Source organism: Balaenoptera physalus (assembly GCF_965194825.1).
Source record: "Balaenoptera physalus genome assembly, chromosome: 13".
Lineage (NCBI taxonomy): Eukaryota > Metazoa > Chordata > Mammalia > Artiodactyla > Balaenopteridae > Balaenoptera > Balaenoptera physalus.
Window position 1 is genome coordinate 66,199,653 of NC_138892.1, and position 26,813 is coordinate 66,226,465.

General features: G+C 48.3%; 1 protein-coding gene across 2 annotated transcripts; it reads right to left on the reverse strand.

Annotated features, from left to right (window-relative positions):
- Window positions 1-672: 672 nt before the first annotated feature.
- Window positions 673-25,813, reverse strand: PFKM (phosphofructokinase, muscle). Of its 2 annotated transcripts, none has more exons than XM_082420957.1 (23): window positions 25,699-25,813; window positions 22,455-22,547; window positions 15,067-15,140; window positions 14,131-14,208; window positions 12,311-12,500; window positions 11,917-12,082; window positions 11,106-11,150; window positions 10,580-10,688; window positions 10,371-10,466; window positions 10,016-10,108; window positions 9,305-9,430; window positions 8,139-8,203; window positions 7,561-7,624; window positions 6,665-6,814; window positions 5,805-5,875; window positions 5,362-5,449; window positions 5,119-5,271; window positions 4,458-4,622; window positions 3,406-3,467; window positions 3,070-3,181; window positions 1,646-1,745; window positions 1,462-1,567; window positions 673-1,220 (listed from the first exon to the last, which is right to left on the reverse strand). In XM_082420957.1, exons 2-23 carry the CDS (start codon window positions 22,537-22,539, stop codon window positions 1,076-1,078), a joined length of 2,343 nt encoding a protein of 780 aa, XP_082277083.1. In that variant the 5' UTR covers window positions 22,540-22,547; window positions 25,699-25,813; the 3' UTR covers window positions 673-1,075. The 2 variants fall into 2 exon arrangements, with proteins under 2 accessions (XP_082277083.1, XP_082277084.1); XM_082420958.1 differs by having other exon boundaries at window positions 25,694-25,799.
- Between the last annotated feature and the right edge of the window lie 1,000 nt (window positions 25,814-26,813).

Consider the following 26,813-nt stretch of genomic DNA (forward strand, 5'->3'; position numbering starts at 1 on the left):
GAGCCAGGATCTGATTATTGGAGACTAATCTCAAGCCTGGCATTGACAGGGCAGCATCCTATCAACTGGGGGAACAGTCTGTAGTCCCAATCCTAAGAACCAACTGTATTACATGGATACTTGCTAATGAGGAAGTATGGGACAGAAAACAAATTGAGCTGAATAAGAACTGACAATTTTCCTAAGCAGTATTTCAACCAGTCCACCAAACTAGGTCCGGGACTGGGTGTCTCTATTTCCCAGGCATTCAAGATGTACATGTCTCCCCACCGATGGTGTCTGGCTTTCATCGAGGAAGGAGCACAGGGGAAAAGTTGAGAAGGAAGAACCCTGGATTGTCAGAGGAAGAGTAGAGATTGGGGGATGGCTGGAAAATAGCAACGCTGGGTAATGGGTAGATGATCAAGAGGTGAAACACAACTTCATGCTTAAGGAAGATGGGAGCATCCTGTTGGCTGCAGAGGATGCAGGAGGACAAGTTGCGGGATGAGGATAAGGACAGTGTCCTATGTTGTAGGACCCTGTGTACAGAGTCAAGAGATGTCCAAGAACACAGAGAAGTACATGGGGTTAGTGCATGGGCTGCATTTTCCTAGGTGTCCGCTGGGCAGAGTCTGGTGCTTGAGGCTGATAGGAATGCATTTGTGAAGATGATAACAGGAGAACCAAAAGCACAGTGACCAGTTGGCATTTATTAGTGTAGTTATGGTTTGTCACTGTCGTAAATGTAGTAGAGGAACCAAGACTTTGTTATCACAAAGAAATAAATAAAGCTTATTTTTAGGAAAATTCTAACCGAGTAACTGAAATCGAGCAGTAGCACTAGAGGAGCCCAGCCTCGTGTGACACATGAAGCCGGGGCAGAAGTCAGGATAAATTCTACCTACAAGGAGCTTACGCTTACTGCCCCCTGCCCCAGCTCCCTGGCCAGAGCTGACCATGGCTGCAGTTACAGAATAAAAGGAAACCTAATTGAAAATGAGCTGAGCTGAAACACTTGAGAATGCATGGACTTGGATCTATCAGGGTGAGCTGACCATGATCAGACGATCCGTTCCTCTCACTGCAAAGAGGTTTAGACGTTAGCTTCCCCGGACCGCTTCCGACTGACGTGCTCAAAGTGGGCGTGCTCTGAGGTATCCAAGTCAATCTCATACTTGGCTAGGATTTTGAGGATGGGCCTCAGCTTCAGCCACCACTGTTCCTTGGGGATGCGGTGCCTACAGAGGAACGAGGTAGATGATGATTTAATCTTTAGCATCCCAATCAACTTCTGTCAAAGGCTATGGGAAGAAGTTGAGCAGAAGAGGCTGGATTTGGGGCCTGAGCATCAGATCTGAAGTAGGTACGACTACAGGTGTTACTCGTAAAAGAAAAGGACTGAGGAGAGTGAGCAGCTTGGGAAGGGTAGATCTCGAAATTACCGGGGAGGGAACCACCGCAGGAAGTAGAGGTACTCACTCAAAATCTGTCTGTTCCTTCAGCTCAGTCACGGGTTGAAAGACCAGGGCCCTCTTACGCATCCCCAGAACACAGCCCGAGTCTGGGGTATTGGCAAAGATCCGCCCTGCAACAGGGATGGTCAGTCAGCTTCTATACTGGGAACCAGCTTCTAGGAAGAGGGCAACCCTGTTACCCCACCTACCATTACGGTAACTCTCTTTGATTTTCCCAGACATCCAGTTCATAGCCTTTGCACCCATCTTAGTGGCAAAATTCCTGTCAAATGGAGTTGGGCTCCCACCCTGGAAAAAGAATCATAAAAATTACACGGGGAAGGGCTCTAATGAAGTGGCAAAGATATGGGAATACACAGAGAAAAGTTTATAACCAGAAATAGGAATCCAGAAGTCTATCTATGAAAGGAAATCCTGAAACAGGGCCGGGAACCAGGGCAAGCTGGCCTAGTGTATTTGGCCGTTTATCAGACTTCAGAGTAACTAATTAGTACAGGCGGATGACTGGTCTCACAGTCGCCTCTTCCAGCTCCATAGCTGCATGACCCTGTTCATTTCCGTCTAGTCTTACTGGCCATTCAGTCAATTCCCTGCCCCTCATTAGCTTAGCAGCTTCTGTCAGTCACCATCATCAATGACACGTGTTCCTTGTGACCCAATTTGGATGCTCTTGGTAGCACCTCAGAATAATATAAAACATGGTGCACAGTTTCTCTGAACAAAGCAGAAGTGGGAAAATGGGAAGGAAGGAAAAACAGAAAATAGGTCTTCATACTTTATGCAATAGTACCCCATTCCTGCAGGAGCTGCTAAGCCCATTCAAACTGAGATAATGTGAATTCATCTGTGGATACAGAAAGGTCAAAGGTCAATGCTTAAGAGGCATCTGCGGGGACATTTGGGATGGGATAGGCCTCAGACCACTAGTATCATCTGTGAGTGAGGCCTGCCTTGGGTGGGGATTGAATGTGGGTGATAGAAAGGGATTCCTTTCTCCTTGAAACTCCAGTTAGTAGAGACGGAGCCCAACCCTAGCAAGGTGCCTGTACTCGTCTCACAGGTTCCCCACAAAAGGCAGCACGCTGTGGTGGCGAAAGCACTGGACCAGCTCATTTTGACCTCATTCTAGCTTGACTAGTGGCCCTGGAAAAAGCATTTCTCCTCTGTGAGCCTCATTTTCTTCATCTGAAGCAGTGGTTCTCAACTGGAGACGATTCGGCCCCCCAGGGGACATATGGTAATGTCTAGAGACATTTTTTCAGTCGTACAAGTGGGGAGGCTGTGCTACTGGCATCTAGTGAGTAAGAGCAGAGGGATGCCGCTAAGTAAGCAATCCTACACCACACAGAACCACCACAAAGAATTCTCCAGCTCAAAATGGCAAGAGTGCCACGGTTGAGAAACCCTGCCCTAAATAAAGAGGATGAACCACAGAATGTCTAAGGCCATTTCCAAGGTAAAGATTTCTGATTCTGTGGCTGTAAAAGCCTGCAGGCCCACGCTCTGTGGCAGCCCCAGTAGCCTCCAGCGGGTCGGAGGCTACTGGGAGATTCAGTGACTGTTGGGGGTTATTTATGGCTGTCTGGTGACGGGCATGGCGTGTCTTCCGCACCTGCTGCATGTGGCCAAGCACATTCTTCCTGCTGTCGAAGATGCCCTTCCCCTCCTCAGAGTACAAGTTGAAGATGAATTCAGTGGTATAGTTCTCATTGCACTTCTCATTCCTGCAGGAGAGACCGAAGCCTGTGCCGGGCATTGTCCCCCTCCCTCCACTCGCCTTCTGCCTTGGTCAGCTTTGCCCCTCCCGGTTCCATCTCCCCCCGCGGTCCAGGCGCTCTCCATTTGTATCCAGACTCCTCAGGGTGTCCCAGCCACGGATGCAGTCTGACTAGGGCCAAAGCCTGACTATTGCTTCTCTTCACTTAGGAGCAAACCGGGGATGAGGTACCTTAACACCAGTCCCCTCTTCACAGTTGTTTTCATCTTATGTACCAGATGTTCCACGTTCAGCTGAAAATGAAACAGAAAATCCAAAGCCCGGCTGAGAGTGGATCCGGCTGGGCAGGCTCATAGATCCCTTCTTCCCCGCCAGGCGTCTGCAGGAGGGAGAGGGACATGAAGAGGGCTATTTACAGCCCAGGGCCTGAACCGTGCCTAAGCCCTTTAAGAAGGTCAGTGCAGACTGAAATTAAGACTCCAGATGCGACAGGCAGAACAGGCAGAGGGAAAGTTGGACAAAGTGTGGCAACTGTCAGTTTTCGGCCCCTTCAGGGGTTTCCAGTTCTCCCTCCCTCGAGGGCTGACCCTGCTCTCCGTGTAGGTCTCTAAACGGGTTGCGTCCGGGTTGCATCCGTCCGTGTACAGCAGTGATTCACCCAGAAGCAGTCCCTTCATTGGGCTTTGAGTTGGGGGTGAAGGAGGGAAAAGGTCACCCTCCACTGCAGGCAGGGGTTGGCTGGGCCCTTGGATTAGGGAGTTCCCTCAGCCTGCGGCCCTCCACTTTGTGGCTCTTTTTCCCTCCAGTGAACGGGGATCTTGGAAAACGAGGATCATAAAGGTATGCCCTCAAAAAATGGAAAGAGGACCCCGGTTTGGTAGCAAGGGAAAGCTGGTGGGGGGTAGGGGGGTGGGCGTGTGACTTTCTCAATCAGTTAAACCGCCTACTCAAAGTTTAGAAAGGTTTTGTAACCTCACTAAACCTTTCTGATCTGTAATATGGAGATAATAGCTCCCTTGCATGTCTGTTATGAAAATAAAATGCAAAACCGCACGTAAAGTGCTTAGCTGCATACCACCCTTCAAACAAATGCTCCAGCAACAGGAGCGGCGGCCACGTACAGGAGGTTACACCAGAGAATGCCCGCCCGGTGCTCCTTCTAGGACTCCGCACACAGACCACACATCAGCTCTGTCCTCGCCTTGGGCTCTCACAGCTTAGGTCGCTGTGGGGACAGTGGGGAGAGACTGGGGCGGGGAGAGGGGCTCTCAGTAGCCGTCTACCTGCAGGTCTCGAATGGTGAAGGGCTCCTCAAAAATATAGGCAGCATCGGCCCCGGCTGCCAGGCCCGCCATGGTGGCCAGGTACCCGCAATAGCCACCCATAGTTTCAATGATAAACACCCGGCGCTTGGTGCCTGCCGCTGACTGCTTGATGCGGTCACAGGTCTGCAAAGGCAACAGGTCATAGAAAGACACGGTCAGGGGTGTGATTCTTGTCACTTCGCTGGCCCCTGCCGTCACCCAACTCTGGAGCGACATCCTCCCCAGGCCAGCGGGGCCCCTACGCCTCATCGAGCGCTTGCCTTCCGGGACGGCAGGCACGTCTGCTAAGCAGAGTGTGGAGCTCCTCCTCTGGAAGGAAGCTGTCCCTACCCCTCCTGTTGCTCGGAGTAGGGGAACTAGGCTGTAGGACCTCAGAAAGGAAAAATCATTTGATATGCAGAGTACAGACGCCTTTCTAGGTGAGAGGACTCACAAGGCGTGGAGGATGGACACCATATGTACAGTTAAAGGCAGTGTGTATAAATGCCGGGGCTTGAAGAAGCATTCTTCTAACACTGCCACTTGGTTGGTACAAAACAAGTGGCTCACTTTCTACGCCCAGACTCGGTCCAGGGATTACAGTCCTGGCCAGAGGCTGGGAAGCAGTGGTGGCCCTCACCATGCAGATGGTGTTGAGAGCCGTGTCGGTCCCCACGCTGAAGTCCGAGCCGGGCACGTTGTTGGAGACCGTGGCAGGGATGACCACAAACGGGATGCAGAGCTCGTCATAGTGCTTCCTGCCCTCCATCAGCTCTAGGCCCCCCGTGTAAGCCTGAGAAGACGAGAGCAGCGGGGGCGGGAATGAGGGGAGAGGGAAGGCGGGGGCGGGGGGGGTGGTAGGAAGAAAGGGGGGGGCACTCACCTCAAAGCCCCCGATGAGGACAAGGCCCTGAATGTTGAACTTGGTGATGTTGGCACTGATCTGTTCGAAGCTCTTCTTGGGTAGAGTTCTAGTTGATTGGGGCAGGGGGAGGGGAATAGGATTTGGGGAAGAGACAGCAAAATTGAAGGAGAGAAACGCTAGAGTTAGAAGGCACTTTGTTTATAGTTTCTTAACTTGTGCCCCCTTCCCTACCCCACTTTCTCATCCCCGTCTGAGGATACACGCTGGGGCTCTAAGTTGCCAGAGCTGCTAAGAGATGTCTGGATTGGCACGTCTGCCCTCATGAGGCAACTGTGAGCCTGGGGGGAGCGGACCCAGAGACAGCACTGGTCAGGCAGACCCTGACCGGATGAACTGACGCCCGCGTGCCAAGGCCCACCTTTCAGGGCAACTAGGAGGAAGTGCTCCTGTAATGCACTGACCTTTTAGTTCCAAGTTTAGAACCACCTTGGCCAGTCCAGCCCCCAACATAGCTCCAGCCAGCCTCCTCGATCTGCAGGGAAAGGTCGCACAGGTCCGCCTCGTGGCCTGACACAACTCCGTCAGCTCTGACCCCGCCCCAACACCCACCTGCCCGGACAGAGGAACGCCAGGCACCAGCTTTTCCCACCTCACTCAACTTCCTCCCCTTTCTGCTCGTTCACAAATCTTAAGCGCCTTAGATTACGCCAGGCCCTGTGCTGAACTCTGGGACAGAGAATTAAATCAGACACGTTGTTTGCAAAGGGTTCCTTTCAGTGGCTCCTGCCTGTTCCCACTGCCCTAAAATTAAATACAGTAGTCCCCCTTTATCTGTGATTCCACTTTCCAAGCTTTCAGTTACCTGCGGTCAATCTCAGTCCAAAAATATTAAATGGAAAATTCCAGAAATAAACAATTCACAGCTTTTAAATTGCATGCTCTTCTGAGTGGCGTGATGAAATCTTGCACCATCCCACCCAAGACGTGGGTCATCCCTTTGCCCGGTGTGTCCACGATGTATACGCCACCCGCCCGTTAGTACAGAAAAAACAACATAGTATACAGCTGACCCCGAACAGCATGGAGGTCGGGTGCCAACCCTCTGCGCAGTCAAAAGTACATGTGTAACTTGACAGTCAGCTCTCACATCCACCGCTCTGCATTCGTGGATCCAACCAACCCCGGATCATATAGTACTGCAGTATTTGCTACTGAAAAGTTCTGGGGACTTCCCTGGCGGTCCAGTGGTTAGGACTCGGTGCTCTCACTGCACTGCTCCTTGGCCCCAAAGTAAGTGCCCTCCTTCCTTGTATCCCTGTACCTGACCCTTGGCCAGGCCCTCGAAGCCGTCGTGTACAACCAGCACTCGGTTGCCCTGGATGAGACCGATTCTCACGGTGGAGCGGACAGCGGCATTCATGCCTGCGGCCGGGGCCCCCACATTCATCACGGCCACTGTGTAAGAGGCACTCTGGAGAAGGAAGCAGAGGGGGAAAGGGGAAAGAGGGGACAGCAGGGGGAGGGGGACAGGTCAGTAAGGGGAGCTACACTCTGAGTCCCTTATGGTCCTGACAGCACACCCCTCCCCCAGGGAACGCCAGCACAGCCTGTCCCCTCCCCCATAGGAGGGAAGCAGATGTCTTCATCACAGATCAATAAATAAAGCTGTGCTCCCTGATCCCAGGTATCACTGCAAAATGAATCGGAGACCCTCCAGAGCAGTGTTTCCCAATGTGGGATCCTTGGACCACCTGCTGTATCAGATCCACCCAGGGAGCTTGTTAAATCTGCATATTCCTGACCCTACCCCCGATCTGAATCCCCTCTGAGGGAGGGGAATATGCATGTTTAATAAGCAACCCAGGTAATTCTGGTATATGGTAAATATTAAGAACCACTACGCCAATGGAAGAGGTGGCTCAAATACACTTAGATGTGATTATTCCAGAGTTGCCCAGAGAAAATAATACATGAGCCTTCTTTCCCATTCCTTGCATGCTATCTTGTCAGCCCTAAACTGGATGTGGGTCTTGGCTTAGAGACCTTCAGGGCACTCTAAGAACATGGGCTTATATCTGGGGTGACTGAGAGAAAATTATCTTAGTGGGGTCTAGGACTCAGCACTGAAGATTACAGGCAGGCAAAGAAGTAGGTTGTGTGGATTGAGGGTAGCACTTCATAATGGGAGAATAAGGGGAGAGAGCAACTTGCCAGTACCTTAGATACTGGGGGTCTGACATGAGCCAGAAGCTTGTATACCTCCCAGTTGTTCATGAAGCTCCTAAAAAAGTACAGAGAGAGAGAGAGAGAGAGAGAGAGAGAGGGAGGGAGGGAGGGAGGGAGGGAGAGAGGGGCGGTGTCTCCAGGCCATTCCCCGAGGCCAGCAGCCAAGGGGATCTGGTCTGAAGTTTTGCTCCCAGCGTGAAGTTCCACAGGGCAAACCTCTAAGGACATAACTGGGCCCCAAGCAGGGACTGGGCGGGGCTGCAAAGAGGCCACTAACTCACCAAACACTCCCTGAGCACTCTTCCCCCCTCGCCTAGAGAAACTTATGATCTAGCTGGGTCCACATATAGAAATAACAGACTATGAAAGGCTAAGGCCAGGGAGAGAATCCCTGGGGTGAACTGAGACACCTGGTCACCTCACAACTAATTCTCAGAAGAAACTGTTGCAGAGACAATAAGAAGAGGAAAAAGCAGAAGCTCCTATTTTGGGTCTGGAGCTACGTCGATTTTTGGCTTCATTCTGGCATCTGATTTCTGTAGCTAGTGAGCTCCTGGTCATTTCCTCACCGGCCTCTCAGCTTCAAGGCTTCATCAAATCTCCTCTCATCCATGGCCTTGGTCACGTCTTTGGTCTGAGGGAGGAGCACGGCAACAGTCAGACTCCAGGGCAGGGTTCTGCAGCGCTGGATTCCCATCCCACACTGAGACCCTGCCCATCTCTGGGCTTGTGATTGGATCCTGCCCATCCTGTACCCCACCTTTTCTGTGCCCCCCAAACTTTCATAGAAGAGGTATCTTTGTTTTTCCTTAATTTTCTGAGTAATGAGCAGCAAAAGAACAGGGCTGATTCTATGCTCTATTTATTCAAAGACGGGCAGAGGGGAGGAGGACACCCAGATAAGATAGCACCCTCCTCCATTCCACAGCCAGGGCCCCAGCCTCAGAGGAGCCTCTAAACTAATGACTAAATGAAGCCGATCCTGCAGGTGACCAGTTAGGAGGAAAGGCTGATCCCTGCCATGTGCTTCCCAACTATTGCTTTCTGCTCTGCGAGCCAGGGCTTCAGCTTGGAGCTTTTAGAGATACGGTTCCAGGCAAGGCTGGAGCTTGTCTGGGCTGTAGGTCATCAGGACTCCCAGGTCTCAGAGAGAAGCAGCCAGGAGACGGAGAGCCAGCCCTGAGAATCAACTGGACACCTGAGCTCCCAGCCTCAGCGTCTGCCCTGTGGTATCAGAGGAGCGATTCCTCCATAACTAGAGCCACCACTCCCTGAGCACTCAGCATCTTCCAGACCATTTACATGTCTTCTCTCCAGTCCTTATACTCACCCTCGAGGTGAGCGTTTCTTAGTAACCTCATGTTGGTTCAGAGAAACATGTTCAAGGGAGAAATCAGAGAGAGGGATAAGCTACCCAGCCAGACCTTAATAGTATTCCCCTGCTTTTAATAAGTTTGGAGAGAGATTGCATGGGTCTCATTACTAGGTAGGATGTAGAGCTTCGCATCTTCTTTAGCAACATCTGGCGGATGGGAAAACTGAGGCTTAGTTAGAGAGGTGACAGCTCCTGCACAAAGCCCATCGTGTGCCTTCCCCACGCGTCCCTTCCTGTGCTGCGCCACCTCTCCGCCTGCTCCCGCCCTGGTAGCCTCAGAAGCTGCTCTCTTCCCCCATTAGCTCGAGCTCAGAGACGGGTTTGGGGCTGGCAGGAAGGCAGGCTGGGGTCAGTACTCACCACCTGGACACACTCCATGAGGGGCAGGCGCACAGCCTGGTTACCAGAGAGGCTCACCACACAGGCTGGGGTGTCCGGGGTCCCCTCCAACAGAGCCATCACTGCCTCCACACCCATCCTGCTGCCCTGCAGGGAGCAGAGACAGTCTGGTTCAAGCCTCCCCATCTAGTCTTGGCCTGGAGAACCTGGGCATTCAAGGCCCTTTCCAAATCACGAGTTGAGTTCCGCATTTAAGGACTGTGGCCAAGAACTCACTGGGCTTTACCTCCCGACCCAGATGTTGTCTAAAGCTTGATGACTCTTCATCCTTTTGCCACCAGAACCCCAAGGATTCTACCTGGTTCCAGAGAAACATATCCACTACAGTAATCAAGGGGATTACTGGGGCTGAATAATATTCCCTTCCTGATGAAAGTAGGATAAGAGGGTACAAACTGAGTATCTGAGGTTAGATCTTAATACTTTCATTCATGCTCAAAGCTCTAAGATATCAGACCTTAGGGGAGCATATCGTTTCCCATCATTTTCTGCAATAAAAGAGAACTCTTGAGCACATGGGAATGGGTCAAGGGCCACTGCAGTCCAGAGTCTGGTGGCAGGGTGGCATGAGCAACAGTTGAAGCCCCTGTGCTGGTGAAGCACTGTCCTGCTGGGAAAGGACAGCAGGTTGAGGGTTCCACGGTGTGAGGGCCCCAGAGCCCCATGACTTACCAGGATTCTGTCAAAGGCCGACGGTGTCCCACCCCGCTGCACATGCCCCAAGACGGTGACCCGGGTGTCATATCCCAGACGCTTGACCACCAGCTGAAGGGATCAAGAGAGGGACAGAGAGAGATACAGAGTCAAGGACCTAGACTTAAACTCAAGGTCCCTAAACAAGCAGGGACCTAGATAAACCAAGGATGACTTAGCCTCTTATCTTGTAATGATTCCTAGGTGGGAGGAAACCAGGGGGCAGGAAACCTGGGGAGAGATGTGCAGGACTAAGGGGAGACTCAGAAACCACCAGGGAATGGGGCCAGGGTGGGTAAGGTGTCAAGGCCTCTCTGGCTCCATTCATACGAACATTCCTGATGTCTTCTGAGCTGATTGGTTTCCCATTCCTGTCAATCGCACCCTCAGCCACAATGATGATGTTGAGACGAGAACCACGGTTCCTTGTCTGGTCAAGAACAAAGGAAAACATGGTCAGTGTTATGAAACTGAGGGACAGGAAAGGGGCCAGCAGCAGAACAGGGCGAGGGATTTTCAAAGGGCGAAGTAAAGCGCCGGTACCTCGCTGAGCCGGCGGCAGAGGTGCTCCTCCCAGTCATCATCTGGCGGACACTCAGGAATAAAAACCCAGTCGGCCCCACAGGAGAGAGAGGTGACAAGGGCCAGGTATCTGAGACGAGAGCCAGAAGCGTCACGCCAGGAGCTACACTCCACAAACGGCCTCTCCCGTTCCTGACAACCCCTAGTCCCGCAGCCGGTGAAAGGTCTGAGGAGCCGCCGTTTCATTCTTGGGGCGAGGGGACAAGCCCCACTGGTTCAGCCAATCAGCGAGATTCTGTCCCTGAAGAGCCCCTTCTATCCACGCTCACCTGCCACAGCGGCTCCCCATCTCAGAGCACCGTCTGCTCTTTCACCCGTGCACGTGTGGGATGTAAGGGAGGTTGGCTGGAGACGGGGAAAGGCAGCCACCCCAAGTGTGTACACCTCCAAGGTGCCACCGCTGGGAGGCCTCCTCGGACTCCCCGGGGAAGAGGAAAGGGCTACTGCCTGGTCCAAGGCATAAACGAGGCAAGGTGGGGGATCTTACCCGCAGTGCCGGCCCATCACTTCTAACACAAATGTCCTCTGGTGGCTGTAAGAGACAGATATAGGGCTTACACAGTCCAAGTGGCCCTATGGCCAGGACCAAGCCCCCACCCACACTGAGGCCAAGGAAGCGCTCGGCGAGATGCATTTATGCTGTGGGCTTTCCAGCAGGTCTCCTGAGACACCTGGAAGACCCAGGGGAAACACTTTAGCCACAGGGTGTCCCAGGCCTGAGAAAACACCACAGAAAAAGGTGTCAGTACTGAGGCTCTGTGCCTGGGAAGGAGGGGGCCTGGGAAGGGAAGGAGCGAAGGGAAAAGAAGCGGAGGGAGGATTCCACTAACCTCGAATCCTCCAGGATCAACCTGCAGGAGACTGTCACCCGCCCCTACCCTCCCATTCTCCTGCACTGCTTCCCGAGTCCCTGCCCTTCTGAGCAGTGGCGTAATGGCCGCTACAATCTCTAGGACACGGTTGGAGAGGTTTGGGGCTCCCTGGATTTGTCTCAGTCTGTAGACAAATCATTTAGACCAATCATTTTTAATCATTTAGGAGACCCCACAGGTATTAAAGACCTCAGGGCGACACATTTGGACAGTGGGTAGATAGCGGCCAGAGGCAAGTCTTATGGCATTTATAGAGCAGTGCAATTCAGTGCTCTAGGGATAATTTTTAGTTAAAAACAATGTTCTAGTCCCAGAAAACTGGTCACTGTAGTCACCATAGCTCAAGCACTTTCATCTTCTCTAGTCCCCAGCTGGTTGGTCTGTCCCAGCGCCGTCCTCCCACGCCTCCTCCCACTGGGCCCTCACCTCTGAGCGGTAGTGGTGATGGCATCTACAATCTCTATGATCCGGTGCAGGGCAGAGTCAGTGCCGATGGTCATGTCAGTGCCGCAAAAGTCGTTGTCAATTGATCCAACCAGACCGACAATGTTCAGGTACCTGGACTTGGCAGCCTCCTCCACTGTGATCTTACCTGACAAGGGGAAGCAAAGCAGGAGGCACTGGGTGAGGTCCCTGGCATGCTAGGGAGCAGGTGACTGGAGAGGGAAGGGGCTGCAGCCAATGGCAGTTGTTGACAATGGCAGACAAAAGAGGGCAAAGACGGCCCTCTGTGTCTGGGCAACAGTTTTCTTCCATGGGAGGGAAAGGCGGGTGTGTGTGCACATACACAGAAACCACACTCACGAGAGCAACGTCTCACCTGATTTCTGGAGGTCGCTCAACAAGTCACTCCACTCAGAGCGGAAGGTGTCAGCCCCGGTGAGGCTGCCGTCACCCCCAATGACGCACAGGTTGGTGATCCCGCGCTTCACCAGGTTGTGGGCAGCTCGGAGCCGGCCCTCTCGTTCCCGAAAGTCCTTGCACCGGGCGCTTCCAATCACCGTGCCTCCCTTTGGGGAAGAGGTGGGAGTCAGCTCCCCAGGTGACATGGCCAAATTTGGGCTCAACATGGTAAGATTGCCCTATCCCAACACTGTGATGGGCTGGCATCACCACGTGGCTCCCTAGGAAGTTCCCTGACATCCTGAAGAGTCACTGGCCCCTTCTTTTGTGTGTGTGTGTGGTTTTAAAGTTTTATTCTTCATGAAAAGGATTAATGAAGTTCACATGAGTTTCAAATTCCAGAGTCACGAATACTGATGTTTAACTCTGTTGTCAGAGGGTACATAATTATACAAGCTTAGCCATTAATAGAAGACATGCGAGTCTTGATTGCCTTAGACACGTTTCTATTTCATTTGCCTAAATCCTTTGACTGCATTCAAGATTGTTCACTTTATCTTAATTTTCAGCTTGATTTGCATGGGCCTACCCATAGCTTTCCCTGTTTTTAACCTCCTTGTAGTTCACTGAGTTGGTTTTTGTTTTGTTTTGTTTTGTTTCTGGCCCCTTCTAAAGGAAGGCGAGATGGTGCTGGCTGAGGTATCACAGGGTCATTCCCATGTTCTGCTACACTTCTTAGAAGACTGCTAAGATGGGCCCATTCCACTGAAGGCTTTGTCACTGTGACTGTCCTAAAGAGAACTAGGAATACACACATATCTGTAGGCATCTGAAATAATCTCCATCTTTCTCATCTTAGACGTGTAAGAAGCAGCAGCAGTGACTTCAACAGGGACAAGGCACCGCTAATCCTTTCCCCTTTGCGCCTGGGGATCTGTGTGCTAGTGGGAGGAGCCACAAGACCCAGGCATTCACAGGAAAAACAGCTCTGAATATGGAGAGCCCTAAATCCCCAGGAGCTTGTAGATACCCCAAGACAGGAAAGTACACTTAGGGTTTTCACAAATCATATGCACTCCCGGCACCCATGACTTCGGGGATATTGATGGAAAATTATGGCTCATTCTCAGACCAATTTATGGAGGCGCCATTGCCTGTATAAAACCTTCACAAAGTGCTGCTCATTACATTTCTTCCCAGGGATTTTTTTTTTAGGGCATTGAGGTAAAGAATGAGGATACAAATGTAATGTGCAGATTTTTCAGTAAATCAGAAGATGAGTATAGAATGACGTAGAGAAAGTAGCAAAAAGGGCTGTGGATACAATCGAAATCATCTTAGATTTTTCTTTAAACTCTAAAACGCTCTCCCGGTTCCTTCCTTCCTTAAAAGGTCTGGTATCAGGTCACCCCATCGTCATCACATGAGGACTGGCAAACTTCAGCTCTACTCTGGCTCTGGCTCCAGTCCTCTGGTGAGGTTATTTTCAGGGCCTGACCTTCCCTGTGACCCCAGAGCAGGACCTGTTACGTGCCAGTTCCTCAAGTCTTGCCTATGACCTTTCTATAAAAAGCAAAGTGTCCTGTGATCACACACCCAATCCTCCATCCCGCCCCAAGAAACCAGGGTGATGTTTTCAAATGTAAAGAGTAAAGGACAAACATAGCCCCTCTCTGGTCACAGAATCCCTTCTCATCAAACCACATGGCAGGGAATTCAGGAAACCATGAGCCCCAATCCAAGTGGGGGTGAGACAAGGACAGGACAAACACGGGACAGGAATCCTCTGGAACATACCAGCTGAAGCATCATCGAAACACTCTCCCAGGTGGCTTCCCTGATGTTATCTCCACCATCCACCAGGCCTTGATAACCCTGTGGGGTACATTACACCCATTCAGCCTCTGCTAGGCTTCCCCCAAACTCCCAGGATTAAGACAGAGTCCCTGGGAAGAGGTTCTCTGAGAATCAAGTCACCCATCCCGCCTCCCATTACTGACGCCTGGGTGCTCCTGAGAATAACACAGTCCAAGGAAGGAGACGTCAGCTTTTTCAATACCCTCTTCTAGTTTCTCTCATTCTCTAAACATCAGAATGCCCTTCCTAATATTTGATCTTGATTCCTCTTATTTTTGGTTCATCCCATTTCCTCCCAGGGGAACTAGATGACAGATGGTTTTGATAACCAACAATGGAGGAAAAAAAGAAGGGTATGTTGGAAGGAGGAAGGGAGATAAATGTGACTTGAAAAGATAAGAGACTATAACGTTTGAGAGAAGAAAGGCAGACAGACCTTATGGAAAGAAGAGTGGACAAAGGATGAGAGGAAAAGGAGAGGAGGGAACCAAAGAGGACTTAGAACCTCAGAAAGTAAGGCAAACTGCAGAAACACAGTGGGACTCTAGGGCTCTGTCCCTCCTAGGGCTCTGTCTCTGGATGTATTGAATTTGCTATGACATACTAACTCATTTCACCTTCTCTTCTCTTGGGGGAGGTAAAGGGAAGACAGAGCTACTTCTTACTTTAAATCGAACAGGCAACACGAGGACCCAGCCTGCAGATCCCTGGGACCCACCGTCATTATTGGAGCCCCGAGTGGGGAGGGGTGACTTGTGAAGACAGGGAACCAAGACTAACCAGACACAGCAACGTAACTGGGAGGTAAGGAAAGAGAGTGGGGAGGGGGAGCAGAAACCAGAGAAAGAATAATGGGGAGCAGAGCAGAGAACCAACCTCATGGACAAAGAAGACACGGGCACCAGTATAGATGCCAACTCGAACCACAGCCCTGACAGCAGCATTCATACCTGCAAGGAGGAAAGAGTCAGAGAGAGGTTATCCTAAGAAAAGTGGCCCTGGACTCTAAGATCTGAGACAGTCCTTTTCTAAGGCTTTTCTCTGAATCTAGAATCCTCTCATCCAATTCTTCTGGCCTCCCCACTAACACTGAATTACTTCATTCAATGTTAATATAGCACAAGTTACCTCCATTCCTCTCCCCTCGCCCCAAAACCCCATCTTTCCTAAGACCTTTCCTTGCCAGGGCAATCTGGGGACTAATAATCTTGAATGCTTATTGTGGGGTTAGATGCTGCTAGATGCTTGTCGACTGCCAACTCATTTAATCCTATCCACAGCTCTGGAGTTGCCTCCATTTTACAGATTTGGAAACTGAAGTTCAAAGAGGTCGAGGTCACAGAACTAGGACGAGCTCAGCTTTTAATCCAAATCCTAAATGTCTAAACCAACACTGCTGACCTCCATGCTAATCCCAATGGCTGTACGAGGCTTTTCCTTGCCTTCTGCATTGAATCTAGGTCTCCAGCTTGTATAGGCTTTTCAGGACAAAGACATGGCTCTCTGGGGCTCAGTGACCTGACCATTCACAAGCTGTTCTTGAGCACAACAATTACTGGCTGGCGGATTCTCGCAGTCTACACACACACACAGCTTTTTAGTGTCATTGAGTTGGTGTATGTTCCAGTGTGCACCACACACTGAGATTCTCTGGCTCCCAAACTACCAGAAGAGGTTGTGACCAAGTGTGCAGACAGAATTCGTGGAGACTCTATGCTCTCCTTCTCCCGCGCTGATCTTCTCCTGTGACCCTGTGTGTAACATGTGTATGAGGAACTTACAAATCACGCTGCCAATTATTCTGTTTCCACTGGGAGAAACAATTAGGGCTGAAACAGAGAGGAGAGCCTTTCCTCCTTTTCCCATGTGAGTACTATCCTTCTCCTAGTAGCTACTCAATGACAAGAACTCTCTCCCAAGAGTATGGGAAGGAGCTGACCTGTCTCAACACACAACACATGGTTGTGAAGACCTCCGCAGCAGAGACAATGCCGCTGCTGACTGTGCTCAGCACAGCCTCACTGGTGAGACATTCCTGGGTCTTGATCCTGGTAACGCTGTCTTACCTTGTAACGTGAGGAGGTGATGCTGCGATGGGTCAGCTTCTCGTGAACCACTCTAATCACCATCCCTCAGACACCCCTGTATACGTTACACATTTTTGTTTCAATCTCAGATCTATTCATATGGTCCTTAACCCTGCCTGGGGAAACATCATACACCAGTGAGCACTAGAGAAGTCAGTAACTGGAAAAATCTGCAGCAGCAGACTAAAATCCATAACAAACTATTGCATTATCCAAAGCTATCTGGAATGGAATAGAATCAAAAAGATTCTATTGGGTTTGTTTGTTTGCAGGCTGACAAAGGTTGGTATTACATGGCGACAAGCTCCAAATTAAATTGAAGGTTCATTCACTTACTGAACAAATATTTATTAAATACCTCTCATGTTCCTGACACTATGTAGGCACTGGGGATGCATCACGGAATGATAGAGAGTCTGGGGATACAAAGATAAAGGACTCAGGAATGGTCCTCAAGACTTGGGAAGAATTATAGTGTTATTCTAAATTGGATCCATATGGAGGGGATTTGTACAAAGTGCAGGGGGGACAAGGAAAAGGAACATCTACGCTGCCAGGAGGAAGCCAGGGAAGGTGATACAGAAAAGACAGCATTTGTCCTGAGGCCTAAAGGATAATTTCCTTTCAAATCTTTTTGCTAGGTGGATGAATTTGGGGAGTGTTATAGACAGGAGAAATAGCACAAATAAAGGTGAGGGTCAAGAAATAACCTTAGGAAATTCAGTATTATAAAGAATAAAATGTAAAATGATGGCGAGATGAAGCTACACAGATGGGCAGGCACCTGTGTGCCCAGTGAGGAAGTCTGGCTTTTATTCTGAAGGCCAGGGCTTGACTGGGGATCCATGGGTGACAGTTTCAGGGAATCCATGAACCCCATGAAACTATATGAAAAGCTTTGTGGGCACGGGCATTTCTTTTGGGAGAAGGTCCACAACTTTCATTTGATTCTTTTTTTTTTCTTTTGGCCACACCGCACGGCATGCGGGATCCTAGTACCCCGCCGGACCTGGGATCAAACCTGCAGCCCCTGCAGTAGAAGCCTGGAGTCTTAACCACTGGACCACCAGGGAAGTCCCTCACTTGATTCTTAAGGGGGTCTGTAACCTTAAAAAAAAAGTTGCAAGCAACAGAGACTCTTTGAAGAACTTTGAGAGCGGTGGGACATGATGAGATTTAGGTATCAGAAACATCACTCTGGCAGCAACGTGAAAGACAGACTGAAAGAAGTGACACTAGGGTTAGATGGCAGCCTAGACAAAAACGATGAGGGCCTAGACTGGGAGAGTGGCATTTAGGACAAAACAGAGATACTGGACAAGAGACGCCTAGGAAACAGAAGCAACAGGACTTCCATCTAATCGGCCATGTGATTAGATTTCAAGGTGTTGGAGAGGAAGGAGGAGATGTCCTGTGACTGGCTTAGGCCACGGGGAAAACGGTGGTGCAGTTAACTGAGCAGAGGCGGGTTTTGGTTCGGGAAGGTAGGGGTTGGGGTGATATATTTATATTTGGATCTATTGAGTTTGAAGTTCTTGTGGAACATCGATGTGGACTTGGAAGAGACTGTTTCAAGAAAATATGTAAAATTAGAAGGGAAAAGGGCAAGGAATGGAACCCTGAGGAAAACCAACATTGAAGGAATGGGCAGAGAAAGAGGAGTTCCATGATGAAAACTAACACTAACACTAACTAACACTAAACTAAAACTAAAACTAACATGATGAAAACTAACAGGGGTTCCATGATGAAAACTAACTAGCAAGAAAGGCAAGAGGAGAACCAGGACTTAGCAATGTCTTGGAAGCCAAAGGAGACAGTTTCAAGAAGTGGGAACATTGCCAAATGCTTCTGATAATTGATCTAAGGTGAGGACTAGAAGGTTGGGCTTGCCAACAGGAGGTCATTGGTGAGCACTGATGTCAAAACTTACTCACCTCCTACAGAGTGAAGTAAGTCAGAAAGAGAAAAACAGATACCGTATGCTAACACATATATATGGAATCTTAAAAAAGAAAAAAAAAAGGTTCTGAAGAACCTAGGGGCAGGACAGGACGAAAGACACAGACGTAGAGAATGGACTTAAGGACACGGGGAGGGGGAAGGATTAGCTGGGATGAAGTGAGAGAGTGGCATGGACATATATACACTACCAAATGTAAAACAGATAGCTAGTGGGAAGCAGCCGCATAGCACAGGGAGATCAGCTCAGTGCTTTGTGACCACCTAGAGGGGTGGGATAGGGAGGGTGGGAGGGAGACGCAAGAGGGAGGAGATATGGGGATATATGTATATGTATAGCTGATTCACTTTGTTATAAAGCAGAAACTAACACACCATTGTAAAGCAATTATACTCCAATAAAGATGTTTAAAAAAAAAAAAAAACTTACTTATGACATCACTAAGGCAAAGCCCCATGAAGTCTAGAAGTCTAATTGAAGGACTTAAACGAATCAAACGAATCAAAACAAAAATCTGTAAAGGAAGGGGGCTTCTCAGAAGCTTTAGGAAAAGCCTGTGTGTATGAAAAAATACAAGGTTAGAGTCAACACAAAGCCATCAGTGCTTTAGGAAAGATGAATAAACTCAACTTAAAAGATCAGAACAGATATGAAACTACTGTTTGTTTATTTATTTTCTAGACTTTCACAAGGCCTATGGGATTCTCTTTTGGATACCTGGAGTCCCGGAATATAAATCTGTAATCTTAAGAAGTAAGGAAAAAACCTTCTGAAACATACAGGCTGGAATGCTGTTTCCTGCTCCCAGAGGTGAGCAAGGGTAGGGGAGAAAACATTTAAGGAAAACAAATCACTTAAAAGGTTTTAAGTGTAAAGCAAACAACAGATGGTGGACAGGAAATATCCAAATCCATTGGGCAGAAGAAAAATCCCATAAGAAGATTCTCTTTTCTCCTCCCTCTGCCTTCTCACTTCAACCGTATCAACCTCCAGAGGTCTTCCTTCCTGCCTCTGAATTGGATATCTGAGTGTTTCCCTAGAAATAGAGTTTTAGGACCCCTTTTGTGCCTCTGTGCCTGTGTCTCAAACCCCTAGTTCCCTAGAAATCACAGACTGGGCTGTATAGATAGCTTACACTAAAAAGTCCCAGCAATTCTTTGGGCTCTCCTACTGGCCTCTTCATCACTGGCCTCTTCTGGTCCCAGGCCAGTCCTTGGCTGCTCCATATTGCCCTAAATAACCCTCTATGAGCAGCTGTCTGACTTATTAGAAGCAAGATGAAGGATAAGATTACAGGCACCATCCAGGGGGGTACTCTGGGTACAGCCAGGAGGGGCTCTGGAGAACATCAGAAGCACATATTTTGGAGTCTCCAATTACAGCCTGTTGGGAAGAGGCTTTAGGGAGAACTATGGGTGATGGGTCTCTATGACATGAGATAGAAGAAGAAACAATGTATGACTTGGTCACTACCTTTTTGATGAAAAGTTTCTTTCTACCCTAACTGAACATTAAATAAGAAATAAAGGACATGAGGAGCAAATGTTTGTTAGATGTGAATTATACTTTCTGATGGATATGCAATTAAAAATTGTAAATCCTACAACAGCAATCCAGAGAGGGAATAGAATCCTGTTCCTATGAACCTTTAAAAATAGGATAAACATGCATTTGGAATGGACTGCCTGTCTGAAGACAGAGGGATAGAGTAGATGACTGAGGTCCTCTCCAGCAGAATATGCCGATTTCACAAGGCCAAATGTCGCATGGTTTTAAGAGGACTGGGACCACTTCTGGGCTGGAAAGCGAGTTAGGATTTGGTATCTAATCAGCCCAGTTTCTGAGTTCAGGATGTCTGATTCCTGGCCACTGTTCTACTTTAAGAGGTTACTAGCCTTGCTAAGTTCAGGGACTGACAGAGCTGAGGCCCCTCTTGATCTTACAGAGCCCAACCTCACTTTCCCATGTGGCCCACAGCCTCTAGGGAAAAACCTTTCTGTGCCCTTTCCCTGTGAGAACTAGGGCCCCTCAAACCTATCTCCGGGAAGGTCACTTCTGCATTTGAGCTGCTCTTTCAGTTGGGACCTCTCAGCTCTACTTGGAGTTTTCTGTTTTGCTTCCTTCCTCCCTAGAATTCCATCCTCTACAACTCTCAGTCCCTACTGACATGCACCTGTGATGTTATGGGGATTCGCAGTGGGGTGTTTCCCTGGGTACACTGTGCCTGTCACAGAATCCCATAGGCATTGGTCCAGTTGGGCCCTCCAGAAATGAGCTTATCAATAGCCCCTGCCTCCACAGAAGATGATCCTTCCTTTAAAGTGGGTGATGGGCATCTCTAGAATAAGAGGGTCTCTCTGCTCAGGATCAGAAGCTGGGAGGGCTCTGCTGCTCTTGGACCCACGTTAAATCTTAGACCTTTTTTTTTTTTTTTAACCTCCTTCCCTCTCCAGGAAGCTCTACTTTTTCATAAATGCATAACTCTGTGTGCTTCATCCGGATTTTTTAGCAGGCTCTCACTTCCCCTAATCTGACAATCCAATTCCACAGGCCATCCTACCAAGGTTTTAGGATCAACATTCAGAGTTCCTGTTGAAGAACTCATTACTGGCACGGGATTCTTTCCAGGAGAGGAGAGAGAAGCAACAGAAACCAAGTCAGCAGTCTCCACAGCCTCAAGGAGGGCTCTGCATTCCTAATCTGGCTACTCTTCCTAAACTCAGGCCTCTGTGCCCTCCTTCCTCTGTTTCCTCATTATAGCGTTCTCCTGGTCATAATACATATCACAATTATAAACATTAGTTTAAAATATACTTAAGGTCTAGCTTAACTAATATACTAATAAGAAGGATCATAAGAGCAAAGATGATGTGTGACTTTTCCACTGATGTAGCCTTAGTGCCTACCATCCTGTTTGGCACACAGCAGATGCTCAACAATTCACTTTTTATTTAATTAGTAATGCATTTATTGCATCATGCACTATTCTAAGCACTTTACTTAAATGAAGAGTTCAGTTTCTTGAAATCTATCTTTTTCATGAAGTTTTCCCTGGTTAATCCAACCAACGCCTATCATTTCATTATGTAAGTGGATTCTACTTGGTTAAGACACACGTGATTATTTTTATTTATGTGCCTTACGTAAGAATTCTAGTAATGTATGATATCTTTCCTCATTAAAGTTCCCAAAGGAAATCAACTTCTCCACAACACACAGGACAGGGCACTATACAAAGTGGGTGCTTGACACAAAGTCTAGGAAAGCCTAGGGAGGGTGGTGCAGAGGGAAGGGGAGGCTAGCTGAGATCCCCTTCTTTCTCTCTTTTCCTCATCACAGTCTCCATGTCCTAGTATCCCTTTCAAAGAAATTCTGCCTCTCTTCAACATATCACAAATTACGATATACAAGAACGTACATCAAAGAGGGAAAACAGTAAAAATAAATAAATAATAAATTGAAAAAAAAGAAAAAAACACCACATCCCCTATCTGCCACTTCATCTTTCCATATACCTGATATTTCTGACTCCTAGGTTTCTTGGACTCAACCCAGAGACCGGTTCTCTCTGGCTTTGCTTTCTGCCCCACTCCCTTGGATAAGTAGTGATTAACTGCTGCTGTTCCCGTTTGTTCAAGGGTTAAAGGAATGGAAGGGGAGGAGAGGCCAGAGAATGACAGAATGACGCAGAAGTGCACCTAGTAGAAGGAACTGTGCTGTAAGAGTGAGGCACCTGACCCTGGTCAGTGCAGGAGCTCTGCAGACATCAGAACTGGTACCTGAAGATTCACTAGGGCCCACCAAATACCAATGCCAAATCTCCTCCTTTCCCCATCATTTCCAACATACTTGAAGTGAATCCACCTACTGCCCCCTCAACAATTTTATCTCTTTAGTCTATTTCTTTCCAATGTTGCTTGAGAAAACACCAGTTTTCCAGGTACCAAAGGACCAAATGGTCCCAAATCTTCAGAGAAACTTGGAAAGAAGATTTATGGAGACTTAAGTGAATAAGTAGAGCAAATGAAATCCAAAAGCACTTGTGGACTTAGACCTAACAGAGTTTTAGGGAAGCCCAAGATTCCAGTGTGAATCTACAGCAGGAGGATCTTAAGGAGGATAGCTCTGTTCTACGGGCTAGGGAAGTGAGAAAATTCAAGGCAGCCTCCAAGCCATGGCTTTTGTCTCTCCCCAGGCTGGGCCCTCCTCCTTACCTTGGGCATCGCCACCGGAGGTTAACACGGCGATGGCTTTGCCAACCCCCAGGGTTTTGGCTTCATGGTGCTCTTCATGGGTCATGATCCACTCTAGAATTCAAGAGAATGGCCGGTTAAGACACAGCTGGATCAAGGTGCTATGAGCTCAGGGGACGGCTCTGTTAGACTGGCTAGAGCCACCTCAGTCAGGCTCTCCCACTACACTGAGTCTGAGCTTTGCAGCCTGGGATCTTTGGACTTCCTCCAGAAGAAAGCCACACCCCACAGAGTGACAAGCTGAAATGTCACAGAAATCAAGCCCAAGACTGCAAAAATCCTCTCTAATCCCTCCCATCCCAATTGGAGCCTATTTGGAGAATGAGCTAAGGTCAAGGAGAAGGGTGGGTGACTGAACAGAAATGAGAAAGGAAAAAGTTAAGTTAGCCTCAAAGATTCCTCCCTTTTAATGAAGGGAAGGGCTGTTGCCGAGGATAGGAATCAGATGAGGCTTGGGGCACTGAAAACTAGCAAAGTGGAAGCAGAAAAGCAAGGGTACGTTGGGTTATGGTGAAGATTAGGGTTGGGTGTTACGGAATTGGGCTAAGTTAGAACAGGAGTTTGAGGTTATAGAGGCACACTGGAGCTCGGGCAAAATAATGGTTCAGGCTCAGGAATGGTTAGGGACTTTCTCTGGCTTTTCCCATCCCTCTCAGGGTCTCTGCCTCCTGAGCGTCTCTTGATCCTTTATCTTCAGGCCTTGCTCCTCACACTAAATACTATCAAATGGGAAGAGTAACACAAAATCAGTGCCACATATACACAGATATGTACACATGACATGTGAACACCTTCCTATTTTTGTCTTTAGGGCTTATCTCTCTCAAAGGAAAACAAAGGACATACTTTTGTATCCATAAAAATGCCAATGGAATCATCACTCTCCCAGTTATAAGGCTAAAATCTGTTATCTTTTAAATTTATCTCCTCTTTACTCTCAGAATCAAAACGGTTACCAAACCCTATTATTCTTCCTTCTTATTACCTTCCCTTATCCTTCTCTTCCTTTCTGTCCTCATTGCCTCTTTCCACCTGAATTGCTTACTACAATAGCTGGTCCCCCTCTGCTTGTGCTTCCCTTCTCCACTCTATTTGAGACACAGAATAAACCTCCATGGGAAGGTCATAGGCCCCTGAGGCCTCACTGAAGGGAGGATTCATTCACACAAACAGGAGCTGATGACCTTTAAATACAGCTCATGTTTCTGCTGTGAACCCAGGGCAATCAGGGTAGCTGCTGATAAAGACATAGGTCACATCCACATACAGATCCACACACATGCCAATCAAATACATGCAATGAGACACTCATGAAGAAAAACAAACAGAAACATACATAGTGCTGTTAACACAGATTCACAGACATGCTACATATAATCAGTGCTGACAGATAAACCCAAACTTTTTGGGTTGGCATTCAAACTTCCATGATCTAACTCTTGCCTAGAGTTTCAACCTTTGCTCCCATGAATTCTCTGCTCCATGATCACCTGAACATTTCTTTGTTCCTCCCCACTTTTGTGCCTGTGCACACTGCATCACTTGTCTGGAAGGCCACCCTGGTTCTTTCCACAGATCAATATCCTACTCCATTATTTACGGCCCGTCCTAGTCACATCCCTGTTAAACCTATTAAGCCCTCACTGATTACCACAGGTCAAGGAGGGCTTCTTACTGGACCTCCTCTAATCACATATTGTCTGAAACCAGATCATTCACTTAGCACTTAATTACTACTTTATGTGATAGTTTAATTGCTTCTTACGTACTGAAAAGGTTGGACTAGATAAGGAGTCAGCAAACTACAGCCCACGGGCCAAATCAAGCCCTTCTAACGGTTTTTGTATGGCAGCAAACTAAGAAAAGTTTTTACATTTTTCTAAGAAAAGTTTTTACATTTTAAGTGGTTGAAAAAACAATTCCATGACATGTGAAAATGATATGAAATCCAGATTTCAGTGCTCATACCACTCACATTCTTTTGCATATTATCTATGGCTGCTTTTGTGCAGAAGAGATTATTGTGACAGAGACCTGATAGCCTGCAAAGCCTAAAACATTTACTATCTGGCCTTTAAGAGAAAAAGTCTGCAGACACCTGGACTAATGATTGCTAAAGTCATTTCCCCAACTAGACTGAAAACTCCTCGGGGGGGTGGATCATGTTCATTTTTTAAACTCTCCCATGGCCCACCAAAGTCTAAAGAAGTCTATGCACATAACAACAGGAGTTCAATAAAGTCTTATCAAAAGCATTAGTGAACTGACAAACAACAGGAAATGCACACAAATATAGAAAAATTTAAAAATATGCTTGGATACAGATGTACCTCTATATTCCCTCTACTTCTAACACATACAGATACAAATAGGACTTAAGAAAGCAGATAGTGACAGTGAGAGGAATACAAACACACAGAGATAGAAACACTCTCCTATTTAACCAGAGTGTTCCTGTGCAAATTTCTGCAGTTCTCAAAAAAAAGAAAGACTAAGTGGTTGCAAATAGGAAGGCAAAATTTTGGAAAGAAAAGAACAAAACATATGAGTACTCTGCTGATCCCTTTTTCCCTGAGTTTTTTTCTTCTCAGTCACTCTGGGAGCTCATCACTGGCAGAAACCCATACAGGGATCTTCCACCCACAGAGGCTTCAGTGAGGGAGAGAATTCATCATAAACGGGGAAGGTTAGGAGTGCTGACCGGCAAAATACAGCTCAAATTCTTCTTCTGCTTCTCTAAAATTGTTATAGAGGCACCAGTCACAGATATGCAAGCAGATTAGTGAATAAACAGATCAACAGTGACACACACGTAGAAACAGACATGTTAAAACCTATATATAAAATCACAGGTGCGGAGATAAGCACGCGGGAGGGAGAAATACTGGAGAGGCAGCATCCTAGGTGCACTGATTTGAGCTGGATGAGTGCCAGGGTAGGAGTCGGGCAGCCGAGGGCCACTAGGTCCGAACACCACCCACCCATCCGTGATTTCCAGGCAAAGGGGCAGTGCGTGCAAGCCGAGCGAAGGGGCTAGGATTCTTCACCCATCCCCCGCCTCAGCTCCTGCTTCTGATGCCATGCCACCTCTTTTTCTCCCTTCTGCTCCTTTCTGTTCTCCCCACCGCCTCCTCCCAGCACGTTCATTCCCACCTCGCTCTCAGCTTTCCCCTCGCTCTTTACCCAAGGGCCCCTCTTGCCTTACAGTCTTAGCTCTCCTCCGCCCGGTCTTCCTTGCAGATTGTCCTTGGGGAAGGGGGGAGGGGAGCTTGGCGAACACGGGGAGGAGCCAGGTGGAGGCAACAGGGGAGGGGAAAGAGGAGAGCCTTTCCAGCCTCCACTAAGCTGATGCTGGCCCGGAGACTCCGCCTCCTCCTGGTAGCTTTTCTCCTCCTCTTCCCCCTCCCGCTAAGAACACAGCTCAAATGTGACACCAGCTTAGTCTCTTCACTCCGCAGAGGGTTCTGGAGTCCCTGCATCTATCTCGGGAGCCATCAGCTCCTGTGTACAGTGGGAATCAGAATTATTTAGTTGCTTCCCTTGTTGTCATCAGAGACACTTTTTTTCCGAGCGGAGCTGCCTGAGACTCCTTGCATTCAAACATCCTCCGCAACTAATAATAAGCCTCCCTCTCTGGCCCTATCCATTGTCTCCCACCTCTATCACTCTTTGAGCAAACATTTATTGGAAGTCTGTGTGCCAGGTTTTGTATTAGGTTCTGAGAGATGAAACGACAAGTGAAACAGAATCCCTGCCCTTGAGGAACATTGATCACTGGTATTTTCTATGGAGGGACCTCAAAAACTCCTTTTACATTTACCTACCTTTCTCAGAGAAAATACGGAGAAGCTACCTAGGAATGAGAGTACTAAGAGGCAAGACCCCTGCCTTGATAGCCTCATTCTCAAGCCTGCACTAGAAGGGGGTGCAGGATTCTGATAGTGAAGCAAGCGTATCTGTTGGGCTACAAAGCAAACAGAATCCATTCTGGGAACATAGGTCCGGTACTACCACAGCAAGAGGTGCAACCTTTACTCAGATCCTCTTTACTCTTTCCACTGCTCCACCCATGCCTTGTTTCAATGCCTCTCCACAGTCATCTCTCGTCTCCTTGCTGTTTCTACTGCCCTTCCTCTTGCTTTCTTTCGTCTCTGCACCTGCACATTCTACAAACAATAAGAATGCAAGTGACTAGGAGATAAAACCACGTGACTACACAAAATTAACTTTTGTACTGCAAATGATACCATCAAGAAAGTGAAAAGACAACCCATGGAATGGGAGAAAATATTTGCAAATCATATATCTGATAAAGGACCA